The 12,509-nt window shown below is 53.0% G+C and overlaps 5 protein-coding genes across 5 annotated transcripts; 4 read left to right on the top strand and 1 right to left on the bottom strand.

Annotated features, from left to right (window-relative positions):
• The first annotated feature begins 6 nt into the window (after positions 1–6).
• On the top strand, positions 7–2,704 carry BO72DRAFT_219 (putative GPI anchored cell wall protein). Its single transcript, XM_040939750.1, has 3 exons — positions 7–361; positions 425–2,462; positions 2,520–2,704. Exons 1-3 carry the CDS (start codon positions 133–135, stop codon positions 2,545–2,547), a joined length of 2,295 nt encoding a protein of 764 aa, XP_040806515.1. The 5' UTR covers positions 7–132; the 3' UTR covers positions 2,548–2,704.
• Positions 2,705–3,696: 992 nt separating this feature from the next.
• On the top strand, positions 3,697–5,536 carry BO72DRAFT_270 (phosphatase PAP2 family protein). Its single transcript, XM_040940191.1, has 5 exons — positions 3,697–3,923; positions 4,008–4,034; positions 4,091–4,581; positions 4,638–4,649; positions 4,712–5,536. The coding sequence occupies exons 1-5, from the start codon at positions 3,856–3,858 to the stop codon at positions 5,419–5,421; spliced, it is 1,308 nt and encodes a 435-aa protein (XP_040806516.1). The 5' UTR covers positions 3,697–3,855; the 3' UTR covers positions 5,422–5,536.
• Positions 5,537–6,317: 781 nt separating this feature from the next.
• On the top strand, positions 6,318–7,559 carry BO72DRAFT_349 (uncharacterized protein). The gene is made up of 2 exons (XM_040940681.1): positions 6,318–6,829; positions 6,894–7,559. Exons 1-2 carry the CDS (start codon positions 6,755–6,757, stop codon positions 7,416–7,418), a joined length of 600 nt encoding a protein of 199 aa, XP_040806517.1. The 5' UTR covers positions 6,318–6,754; the 3' UTR covers positions 7,419–7,559.
• A 389-nt stretch (positions 7,560–7,948) lies between these two features.
• On the top strand, positions 7,949–11,177 carry hxB (putative molybdenum cofactor sulfurase protein (HxB)). The gene is made up of 3 exons (XM_040941949.1): positions 7,949–8,072; positions 8,131–8,513; positions 8,585–11,177. The coding sequence occupies exons 2-3, from the start codon at positions 8,414–8,416 to the stop codon at positions 11,014–11,016; spliced, it is 2,532 nt and encodes an 843-aa protein (XP_040806518.1). The 5' UTR covers positions 7,949–8,072; positions 8,131–8,413; the 3' UTR covers positions 11,017–11,177.
• A 266-nt stretch (positions 11,178–11,443) lies between these two features.
• On the bottom strand, positions 11,444–12,257 carry BO72DRAFT_491002 (mitochondrial 54S ribosomal protein mL59; the record flags this gene model as incomplete). The annotated part of the gene is made up of 2 exons (XM_040948158.1): positions 11,444–11,485; positions 11,583–12,257. 2 exons carry the CDS (start codon positions 12,255–12,257, stop codon positions 11,444–11,446), a joined length of 717 nt encoding a protein of 238 aa, XP_040806519.1.
• Positions 12,258–12,509: the final 252 nt, after the last annotated feature.

The following is a 12,509-nucleotide window of genomic DNA, read 5'->3' on the forward strand; positions in this document are numbered from 1 at the left end:
ATCTCTTATAAAGAATTGCACATGCCCTGAACGTCGCTTTTGAGTTCTTGTCATAACAACGACCTTGCACCATACTGGAAGCCGTCCAGTCCATTCACCCCCTAGCTGCCGACCAAGCTCGCTAGTACAAGGATGAAGAACTTTGCAACTCTCGCAGCTTTCGCTGCTGGAGGAAATGCCCTCGTCAGCCGCGCCGACTCATGTTGCTTCCACCTGACTGCTTCGGGCGCCGCATCTGGCACGGTAGGCCAACTTGGTGATGGCCAGAATCGCCTCGGTGGTGGTCTTTCTGCAGCCTCGTTCTGCATCGATTCGAACGGTGCGATTACTGACAGCAGCGGACGTGGTTGTGTCGTGACCAGTAAGTCTTGAAATCGGACGATGCTAAAGCGAGAAACAATGCTAATCAGTTGTACGTCGACAGGTTCTGTGACCCAGTTCCAGTGTGAATTGGGTTCTACCGCCCAGACTGGCTTCTCAATTTCGTCCGGCGGTCAGCTGGAGTACCAGGGCGACTCTACATTTGTGGCATGCCAGACGGGTGACAACGGTGAATTGAACATCTACACCACTGAGAGCTCCGCGGTGACTGGTTGCTCGAGCATCACGCTGGCCGCCGACTCTTGCTCGGGTTCCGGTGCTGGTGCTGGTGGCGGCGGCGGCACAGCTACGGCAGTGTCATCGGTTCAGGTGCCCGGCCAGTCTGGCAAACCCGGCTCGGTTCTTCCAGGTCAATCATCTTCCTACATTCCGGGTGGCGCTGCTTCAAGTGCACCCGTGCCTGGCGGGGTTTCCCCAGGTCAATCTTCTGCTTCCATACCGGGTGGACCTGTCTCCAGTGCACCAGTGCCTGGCACTGGATGTGCCTCCGCTCAGACAGTTACCGTCACCACTACCGTGATGCAATCCAATTGCGCAGCAGGAACTTCTGGTGTTCCTGTGCCGATTCCAATTCCTGGTTCTAGTGTTCCTGGCGTTCCTCAGGGTGCACAACCTGCCGGCACACAACCTGCCGGCACTCAACCCGCAGGAACTCAGCCCGCTGGCACTCAGCCCGGAGGTGGAACTCAGCCAGCTGGCACTCAACCAGCTGGAACTCAGCCCGCTGGCGGTACTCAACCCGCTGGCACCCAGCCCGCTGGCACCCAGCCCGCCGAAACTCAGCCTGCAGGAACTCAGCCAGCTGGCACCCAGCCCGCTGGCGGTACTCAGCCCGCTGGAACTCAACCCGCTGGGACTCAGCCCGGCGGAACTGCACCTGGTGGAACCCAACCCGCTGGCACCCAACCCGCTAGCACTCGGCCCGGTCAGCCTGGCGTGACTCAATCTGCTGGTACCCAGCCTGTTCCTGTTCCGATCCCAATTCCTGGAACTAGTGTTCCAGGTGTCCCTCATACTACTCAGCCCGGTGGAACTCAGCCTGCCGGCACTCAACCAGCTGGTACTCAGCCCGCTGGAACTCAGCCCGCTGGAACTCAGCCCGCTGGAACTCAGCCCGGCGGAACTGCACCTGGTGGAACCCAGCCCGCCGGCACTGCACCTGGTGGAACTCAGCCCGCCGGCACTACGCCCGCCGGTACTCCGCCCGCCGGCACTGCACCTAGTGGGACTCAACCTGCAGGCACTCAGCCCGCTGGAACTCAGCCCGGCGGAACTGCACCTGGTGGAACTCAGCCCGCCGGCACTACGCCCGCCGGCACTGCACCTAGTGGAACTCCGACCGCAGGCACTTCGCCCGCTGGTACTCCGCCCGCCGGGACTGCACCTAGTGGGACTCAACCTGCAGGCACTTCGCCCGCCGGTACTCCGCCCGCTGGAACTGCACCTGGTGGAACTCAACCTGCAGGCACCAAGCCCGCTGGCACTTCGCCCGCTGGTACTCAGCCTGCCGGTACTAAATCCACCGGAACCCAGCCTGCGAGCACTCAACCTGCTCCCTCAGGAACATCCGGAGGCGCCAGCAGTACTCAATCATCAGCTTCCGCTACTCGGTCAGGCGCTGCCAGCTGCCCGACTGATCTGTCTGGTGACTATGAGTATCCTCATCTCATTGTTCCTGTCAACTCCTCCACCCCTGATACCGCCTATGGCTCTCAGCTCTTCGGCACCGTTTCGTCCACAGTGTCGACCATCTTCAATTTTGATATCCCATCTTCTGACTCCGGCAAGACATGCAGCCTCATCTTCTTGTTCCCTAACAAGGAGGACCTTGAGACCTCTGATTACACCTTCAGTGGTGACGGCAAGGTTGACTTTTCTCAGCTGACCTCTGCTGCTGGATTGAAGACCACTTATAACACCGCTCCGTCGGTCAAACAGGACTATGGAGAAATCACCATTTCACCCGGAAATTCCTACTTGGTTGCCTCTTTCTCGTGCCCGGCTGGTCAAACCGTGGGTTATGAAATGAAGGGAACCGGCAACACCTACCTCAACTTCTTCGAGGACTATAACCCATCTCCGTGAGTATACTCTGATGAACGTCTATTGAGAGACCTTCAGCTAACCATAAGCCATAGTCTCGGTCTGTTTATCACCGTCTGTTAACTTGGTTTTCTCTCGACGGGTTATCCTTCGGACAAAACGCGAACATGAATCCTGGACCCATACTTTACTCCTTTTCGTTTCTTAATTTATACTGAATATTCCCTTCTAGTTCTGGCAATATGATTATTTTCTTTGATTATGGAACACAGATGAGAGCCGGCAATGATGGTCAGACGGTTATAAGAGGTTTCTGAATGAGTGGCTGTCTTACGGCCAGCCAAGGTAGTTTTTAGTGATATTGTACAATATCGAATGTCATTCGGTTCATGACTGCCAGTGACGAATCTTTGCAGTTATTCTGGACTCGTGGTTAGCTAGTACGATGAGCTGGTCTCCGGGTGGAGTCCTAAGAAAGACAAGACTTTAGGCAGCATCATTTCAGGGTTGGTAATTTTTGTATGTGGGTTCCAGATCCCGCCGGATACCAACTCATTATTTTTTCCTGGACGGTATAGTCTAATGCACGCAACTAGTGTTCGAACCAAGGGTTGGACTTCTTCTTAAGATATGATATCCGTATTACTAAGTGATGGCTCGTTTTCAGAGGAGTTAGATAGGAACAAAGTAAATATACTTAATCTAATGATATGTATGCGGTCTTACTAAGGAATCGAGTGTGTGTTTTGATGATTTGGGGACTCGTTGTGACAGCTCCAAGATACCTATTATTATTTCTCTGAAATTCGCAATCGGCATCCAGCAGCCCTATGGCGTGTACAGTACGTGCAGAAGTGGCTGAGCGGCTTGTCAAACATTGCGGGGGTGGAGGCTGTAGGCGGTTGTCCTTGGGGCGGTCAATCCTCCGTAACTTACTCCGTACCACTTACCACTTACCAGTTGGCCCCCCCCAAACTACCTGTATTTATACTCAGCCGCTGATACCAAGAGACCAAGGCTTCATTCACGCTGATCGTGCGGCGATGCCCCCAACCATTTAAGTTCGCCCACCCGCGGGCCTGCAATAAAGCAAACGTTTTTCAGATTTCTTGACTTCTTCTCTCAATTATCTCTCCCTTTCATCTTCTGTACTTCGTACGTTTCGTCCACTGCCTATTGTAGACAGACGTTTGGTAGCATTTGGGTCTTCTTTCAATTGGACTCCTCTTCCTTTGTTGATTGGTGTTTCGAATGGCAGCAACCTAGCTGATTGATCGATCCCCTCACGTGCTCGATTTCCCTACACCACAGCCATCAGACGTAATTTTTCAACAACAGTATCAACAAATTACTTGCTAGACATAGCTTTGTTTCTTGGTTATCTGCTTTGATTCTGGAATTTTGAATATCGCTAGGCGCTGCGTTCATTGCATGATGAATCGCCTGCCGGACAAGCTGCTCTTTTCCAAGCAGCGCCTGAGACCGCGGGTTGTGCTTTCGTAAGTCCAGACGGAGGCTTGCTTTGCCTACTTACTTCATCCCCAAACCCAAAAGTAATGGCTAACGCTTTCGTCTCGCTCCAGATACATCGCGGACTATGTTATACTCGTGTTTGTCCACATCATGAACTGACCGCCAGGAATTCCTGCTAACAAGACTGTACCAGTGTCTGTATTGCAGGGTTCTATGCTCTCGACTCCATTGAACCCTACCACCAACATTTCTCGCTACGAAATATCTCCATCCAGTATCCATATGCCGTTCATGAGCGTATCACGATACAGGAAGCTCTCTGTATCTCTGGAGTGGCGCCTCTAGTCATCATTGCCGTCTATACCCTTCTTATAGATGGTCTCTTCTCCCACAACAAACCACAGGATGCAGTATCCGGCAAACGGAAATTCTCAGGCCCGTATCGGTGGAAGGATCGACTATGGGAGTTTAACTGTGGGATACTGGGGCTCCTGCTCTCTCAGGGGCTGACGTTCGTCATCACGCAAGCATTGAAGAACGCCTGTGGCAAGCCTCGGCCGGATTTCATTGATCGGTGCCAGCCTCGCGCAGGAAGCCAGGATGCAATCCCAGGCTTGTCTAACTCTACCATCTGCACGGGCGAACATGCGCTCATCAAAGACGGCTTCCGTTCATGGCCATCAGGTTCGACAATACTGCAAACACTTTGAAACTGATCGTATGCTGACTTACAAGAACAGGCCACAGTAGCTGTAAGATTGTCTCTGCAATGCCAAATGATTGGAACTGATTCCTGACTCGACCTAAATTACAGCGTCGTTTGCTGGTTTGTTCTACCTGACACTCTGGATGAGTGGCAAACTGCATATAATGGACAACAAAGGTGAGGTCTGGAAAGCACTCTTGGTCATGATACCGAGCCTGGGTGCTACTCTCGTTGCGGTGAGTCGGATTATGGATGCGAGACACCACCCCTTCGACGTCATCACTGGATCGCTTCTCGGGATCCTCTGCGCCGTTATCTCCTATCATCAGTATTTCCCACCTCTTTCGCAGCCTTGGAAGAAAGGTCGCGCGCATCCGATCCGCAGCTGGGGGACCGAGCCGCTACCCCCATCGAATCCATTGAACATGGTGAGATTCGAAGATAGTACTGCCGCGCTCCGTCACCCGGCAGAAGACAGCCAGGCAAAGCCGATGGTCGGTGCAGACAATGGCGCGGCTTATATCCCCACATCCAATCCCTACGCTACAAATATGTACACTCGTCGATCACAGGATGAGGACGGGAATTGGTCCTCATCGAGCGAGGACGTTCACGCAAATGGCTATGAGATGCAGTCTGGGTATGCTCGAGCACGCAACCCAGGACTGAATGGATCGATTCCACAATACGAGGTCGACACAACGTATGACTCGCAACGACCACAGGCGGCCACAGCTCTCCATGCACCCACACGAGTGATGACTGCTCAGCTTGATCGAGGGCGGGATCTGACTGAGCTGCATTCGCGGGAAGTTTAAGGCACCGGACGGGGCTACCCCGGTCGCCTCAATGCGAGGGGGATTCATTATGTTGCCATTTATAGAACATATACCAGTACACTTGCATGGAACATTTTCGGGCTCATACTGTGATGATGATCTTGGCTTATTTTTCTCTCTTTGTCTTGCCTTCTTTCTTCTTTTTCGGGGAAAAGTGTGGCTATCAGTCACGGAGGGTATATTATTGAGTTCAAACAACAGGCGGGGAAATGACAGAGACCACAACATTCGCTCCGAATGGCCAGAAGTTCTATGGTCTACTTACGACCATGGATTCGCGGGCGGTAAGTGGGCTTTTTATGAGGATTTACTCCCCAATGAGTGGATCAATGATGAAACCGCTGGCGGTGATCACAGCGCAGTATTTGCGGCATGTACTGTACAGGTTGTACAAACTGTACACAATGTACATACTTTGCTACACTATCTGTTTTCTAGAAAGTCATGATTACCTCGCTGACGCCGACTGACTCTCTCTTCGCCTCGGATACTTACTCCATGATAATCGATCGAGTAATTGAGGTTGTCCCTGATGATCATTGACGGCTGGCTCTAGACTTTCTTTCTTCCCCTCGTGGCGGCCCCACCGATGACCGGGTCTTGTTATTGTTGCTACAGTAAACAATCATAACAATGCCATGATGCTCATGGACCAAAAACAAATAAGGTACCGTTACCCTTGAACTAACTTAGTCTATATCTACGTACGGCTTAATTGGAAGGTCAACCGCTTCAATGTCATCATAGTCAGGCTATGGTGAGACGCAGCGAGCCGCCCTTGTAACGACCTTCATCGACTGTTCTCCCAGCCACCCCGCGTCCTCAGTCGCCCAGCCTCCCCTCTTCCTTTCTCCGACGTGCATATTCTTCCTCCGACCGACCCATTCTTTTCTTCCCAACTACCAGTTTTCTCCTGTTGAGTTCTGTCTTCTGGGATGCATCATCTGCACCCTTGCTTCTCTTTTATCTAACTGCGTGTGGGTTTCTCTCTCGTGCGTTTCCAAAAAATCGAGTTGCATTTAGATCGGCACCTAACCGATCCCCTCACTACTCGCTATACGTCGTCCGGCGCAACGTCAGAGCCTGGTTGTACCTTGTTCCGTCCAACCTTGGTCTCATTTTCATTCCTATCGCCCTCCCCGTCCATCGCCATTCTTCACTGAGTGTATGATGACGTTGTAGCTGTTCGCCAGCCCGTTTGTTTTATCTGATCTTGCAGCCATCTTGAATTTCGATAGACCTTCTTGCAGCCAATTCAGCAACTGTTAAGTCGAATTGATTCGCGCGCATTGTGCGAATAACAACAGGCAAGATGATTGGCAGTCTCTTCTTCATCCTCAATCGGCTCTTAGAGCTTATTCTTCTAATTCCGATCATCGGAATGATGGTAGGCACATTCCACAGCTAGAATTGAGCCCTCCCGAGTAATGCAACTGACATCCGCACGATAGGCCTACTTTGTCAACGGCTATCTGAACGCAAACATGATTACCCCGGCCTATATCCTGGTCATTTTCATTGTCAGCGTCATTGCGGCTTTCTGGTGTATCGATACCATGATTCGTATTTCAACCACTCGACGTTCAGCGATGTTCGTCGCTTTCGTGGATCTACTATTCTTCGGCGCATTTATCGCAGGGGTCTACGAACTGCGATTCATCACGAATGCCGACTGTGCGCACTGGAATGGAGGCTCAGTGTACATTTCGCTTGGTCCCTTCGGATACTATGGCTACACCTCGGACAATCCGCTGTCATTCCACATCAACAAAACATGCGCGATGCTCAAAGCTTGCTTTGCATTGGGGATAATCGAGGTGATCCTATTCTTCTGGACGGCGATACTGGCGATGATGATCTACCGCCGACCGGACACGGTTGTCAAGGAGACGACTGTGCGGCGCCGCAGTCACAGCAGTCGACGCGGTCATAGGCGCCATAGCAGCTCACGCAGCCGACATCACTATGAAGTCTAGGATTGATTTCTCTATTTACGACTTTACGGACTACGATGGAATGGTATATGGTTCATGATGGAAATTATTGATGATGCACAGAGGGCCGTTTTAGGGGTTAGGCCCATGGAGAGATGCGATCACGCTCACGACTTACGAGACACTGTTTCCTTTGATATCATTTTTGCATCTACCTACCAGCCCAAGCACATACTTTGACTGTGCTTCTCTCTGAAAGATATACCGCATGATTTGTGCTCGATTGCAGCCCTGGGGATGTTAATGCTTCGTACGGCTGTTCTATGTGTCATATGATTTTGTTTTTTAATAAATATCTACATCGTACATTGTGCCTTGTATTGAGGCCTCCACTTTTGAGGAAATCATCTAGTCCTGAAGAAGAATGATGCAAGCCAGGATCATCGGATCTGGCCGCCGCTCCCCGCGCTCGATAAGAAAGCAGGAGTGGGGGAGTTTGACTTCTCCTCCGCCCCAGTGCCTTAAAAACAAAGTATAACCTTTCGCACTGTCACACAGATTTCTGCTCAACTTCTAATTTTCGGTCGCCTAACAGTTCCCCGCTATTCCCTTAGGAACATTCTTCTGACTTTTTGGATGTTCCTGCTGCCGGGGGTTGAATAATTGTCGGTGGCGAACCGTTGGAGCTCAACTTCGGTAAGCTCCGATAACCAGCCTTAACTTATCGGCCCAAGTCATTGAAATAAAGTATTAGTTAGGCGTTTGTTCCTGACACCATCATCCCGTCTTGTCTTGCTCGATAACTACGTGTGACTACAGATTTCGCCATTATCCAACTCTTCTTTATTTTGAATCTTTCCTTACTTGGTCATCACGCAAGCTCCCTCCCGATCATTGTATGTGTGAGCGTGCAAGAACAACCGGTCGCCACCCCGATCTCGATTCTCCACGGCGATGCCCACCTCGACTGTATACTCCACAAACAATTGTTTTTAAAGCTCTGATGCTGCTCACGCTGCTGCAGACTGTTGGGCAAGATGGGTGACCATGGAACAAAAGAAGTAGGGTTTGAATACAGTCGAAGCTATCCGGAAGACATTGATGTCATTCGGGAGCGCGAATATCCCTTGCTGAAAGGTTCGACTATTGGAGTCAGCTAGCCTTACACACAAGAAAGAGCAATATATTGATACCCTCGGCTTCTCTAGATATCACCTACCTTGATCATGCCGGGACGACCCTATATGCAAAGTCTCTGATCGACTCGTTTTCGCGTGACCTCACCTCCAACATCTACGGCAACCCGCATTCACTCTCTGCGCCCTCCCAACTATCGACGCAGCGGATAGACGACACACGTCTAAGAGCTCTTCGATTCTTCAACGCTGACCCCCAAGAATTTGATCTCGTCTTTGTGGCCAACGCTACGGCGGCTATCAAATTAGTCGCCGATGCCCTCCGTGATGCAACAACCCAAGGGTTCTGGTATGGATACCATGTCGACGCGCACACGAGCTTGGTTGGGGCTCGTGAGCTCGCAGCGCTCGGGAGTCGATGCTTTATGTCCGACAACGAGGTCGAGCGCTGGATGTCAGAGTTGGGTTCTGCCTCCGCTGAGGGCAACCGGCTGTTTGCGTTTCCTGCGCAGTCGAACATGAACGGTCGTCGGTTTCCGCTCCAATGGTGTGGAAGGATCCGTACCATGTCTTCCCAGAGGGTCTATACCATGCTCGATGCTGCTTCCCTGGTCTCCACATCTCCACTCGATCTGAGCGACGCGGCAAACGCACCCGATTTCACGGCGCTCAGTTTCTATAAGATCTTCGGATTCCCGGATATTGGGGCATTGATTGTCCGCAAGAGTGCAGGACAGATCTTCGATAAGCGGAGGTTCTTTGGTGGTGGGACGGTGGATATGGTTCTCACGCAAGAGACGCCTTGGCATGCGAAGAAGCAGTCTTCGATACACGAACGGCTGGAAGATGGGACTCTGCCATTTCATAACATAATCGCGCTGGATCTGGCTTTTGAAACGCACGCGCGCCTCTTCGGCTCGATGAGCAATGTCTCGTCGCACACGCGCTTCTTGGCCAGGAAATTACATGATCGTATGGTTGCTTTGCGGCATCATAACGGGGAGAGAGTCTGCCATGTTTATAAGTCGCCCCATGCGGACTATAGTGATTCGTCTTCGCAGGGTCCGATTCTGGCATTCAATCTGCGGAATAGTCAGGGTACCTGGATTGGTAAGTCCGAGGTGGAGAGACTGGCAGGCGTCAAGAACATTCAGATCAGATCTGGTACGCTCTGCAACCCTGGAGGCACAGCGGCTAGTCTGGATTGGACTGGTGCCGACATGCTCCGGCATTTCTCCCATGGGTTGCGTTGCGGTGATGATCATGACATTATGGACGGCCGACCGACTGGCATTTTGAGGGCCAGTCTTGGTGCGATGAGCAGTTCAAGGGATATCAACACTTTCGTGGCTTTCTTGGAAGAGTTCTTTGTGGAGAAGAGTCTCGACGTGTGTACTCTGGCACCCCCAGGGGTCAACAACCTCATCCAGCAGCCAGAGTTCTATGTGGAGAGTCTATCAATCTACCCTATTAAGAGCTGCGCCGCATTCAAAGTGCCTGACGGTAAACGCTGGGAGATCCACCCGGAGGGACTGGCATGGGACAGGGAATGGTGTCTGATCCATCAGGGAACTGGTGTGGCGCTCAACCAGAAGAGATATCCGCGCATGGCGCTGATACGGCCGGCCATCGACCTTGCTGGCGGGTTCTTGCGGATCACTTGCGGCGGCGCACCCTTTACACATGGAAAATCCCTAGAAATCCCCCTTCATCGTGGGAACCTAAACCTCGTGTCCACCTCGCTATGTCAGAACTCCTCCAAGCCCTCCACCGTCTGTGGTGACCAAGTCATCGTGCAGGCCTATACATCGCACGAAGTCTCCTCTTTCTTCTCCAACTTTCTGGGTGTGCCATGCACCCTCGCGCGCTTCCCCCCACAATCGTCAACGGCGAGATCTGCTTCCTCAACCGGCCCCCTCATCAATAGAAACTCGCCTCTGCGAGCGCGGATGACAATGCCCGGCTCCTTTCCGCAAGATTCCCAGCTGGCGTCGCCGCAGAATCCCATCCTCTTGTCCAACGAGAGTCCGATCCTCCTCATCTCGCGCTCCTCCGTCAACCGTCTGAACGAGGCGATCAAGCGCAACAACACCGCGAGCGGCGGCGGCGGCGGCAATGGCAGCAGCAACAAAAAGGCCGTCGCCGCCGATGTGTTCCGCGCCAACATCGTGGTCGCAGAGAGAATCCCCAGGTCGGCGAACGCCGAGAGGCCTTACGTTGAAGATGAGTGGCAGAGCGTGCGCATTGGTGGCCCCAACGGTGTCCCGTTCAATGTTTTAGGGTCGTGTCAACGGTGCCAGATGGTCTGCGTGGACCAGTACACTGGCGTCCGTGGAGATGAGCCCTATTCGACGTTGGCGAAGACGCGGAAGGTCGGGAATAAAATTTACTTCGGACGGCATCTTGGGTTGGCTTCGTTGGGGGCCGTGGACGAGGAGGAGGCCTCCGCCGTATCTCGGACGGTCATGGTTGGTGATACTGTGGATCCGTCTTATGGCCCGTGACAGATTGCATAGTCGGACTATGGGGCTATCTTTTGCATATGATTATAGGGCGTTTTAAGGGCATTTGGGTTGTGTGCAATACCAGATACCGGATAAGCAGAGTGGAATTGAATATTTGGGATAGGGCACTCAAATGCATGACTTGATATAGAACAATATAGCGATTTGTACAAACAGATAACTCCCGTTCCGAAACATGATGACGATGATGATGAATGAGGCTGATGATCAATCAAAGCTCACCCGAAGAAGCGAGGGTGGGGTTTGGTCATGTAGTAACCCGAATCCATCCCAGGCCCTGGAAGTCAGCCCCCAATAACCTCCAAACATTAGTTGATTTCGGAGAAACCGTATCGAGACGAGAAGCGCGGCAAAAGAACGGGGTGCATAAAGCCCCGCCAAGAAGAAATGAAAGCGAGAGACCGCTCTATTTCTTGGGCCACTGCTTCCAACCACGACCATGACCTCTCTGTAGTTAAAACAAAAACGCATTAGCAATCCAATTATATACACCCCTCTCCTAACTCATAAAGCCCCAACTGATGTGGGTGAACAAGAAAACGTACCTGCTTCCACAACCGCACCATCTCGGGCATCTCGAGCATGGCCTTGCGCCGGTCCTCGAGGCGCGCCTCCATGGTGCGCTCCCACTTGTGGCCCTTGACCTTCTGCCCGACACCGGTACCCTTGACGGCCAGGCCCTGGTTCTCGGCGCGGCGGGCCTCCTTGTACTCGGCCGACTTGCGGCTGGGCGGGAGCAGCTCCTCGACCCCGAACTGGCGGGCCAGCTTCACCAGCTCCGCCTGCCGGCGCAGGCCGATCCGAGGGCCCTCCCACTTCCGCTCGCCCAGCTTCCGCGGCAGGAACGGGTTGAGCTGGCCCTTGGGGCCCTTCCACAGCAGCGCGTCCGAGTACTTGTGGTCCGGCGGCTGGTAGCCCTTCGCTTCGCGGTTCGGGGTGTAGGGGGATGGGAGGAGGGATTCGGTGATCGCGTCGGTGATGGGCGTGGTGCTGGAGGTGGAGGTGGTGGTTGTGGTTGTGGTGGTGGTGGTGGTCGTCGTGGTCGTAGTGTCAGGGGCGCCGGCGCCGGCCGCCGCCTGAGCAAGTGCAGCTGGCTTGGGGACTGTGATCGGAGGGCGGACGGTCGTGGAATAGATTTGCGGAGGATAGCGGGCGAAGAAGTTGCGGAGGCGCGTGGGCAGTTTGCTCGCCAGGCTGCTGGCGGCTTGCGGGGTGGCCATTGTGAGGAATTGAGGGGGTTTTTTTTCCCCTTCGGTGGGTTACTCCTCGAAGAATTGGAGGTGGGGAGGGACTTGTGAAAAGAGGGGAGGGGAGGGGGAGGAGGAGGGAAGAGTTAAGCGCTGAAGTCGTGCTCAGGAAACTGCCGCGCTATCTTTTCCACCACTTGTGATTTGCTTTGCATTCAAAACCCAGACGGTTGAAAGAGCGGCGCTAGTCTGTTTTGGGAGGGAAGAGAGAGAGACTCGGGAGAG

The sequence above is a fragment of the Aspergillus fijiensis genome (assembly GCF_003184825.1).
Source record: "Aspergillus fijiensis CBS 313.89 unplaced genomic scaffold BO72scaffold_1, whole genome shotgun sequence".
NCBI lineage: Eukaryota > Fungi > Ascomycota > Eurotiomycetes > Eurotiales > Aspergillaceae > Aspergillus > Aspergillus fijiensis.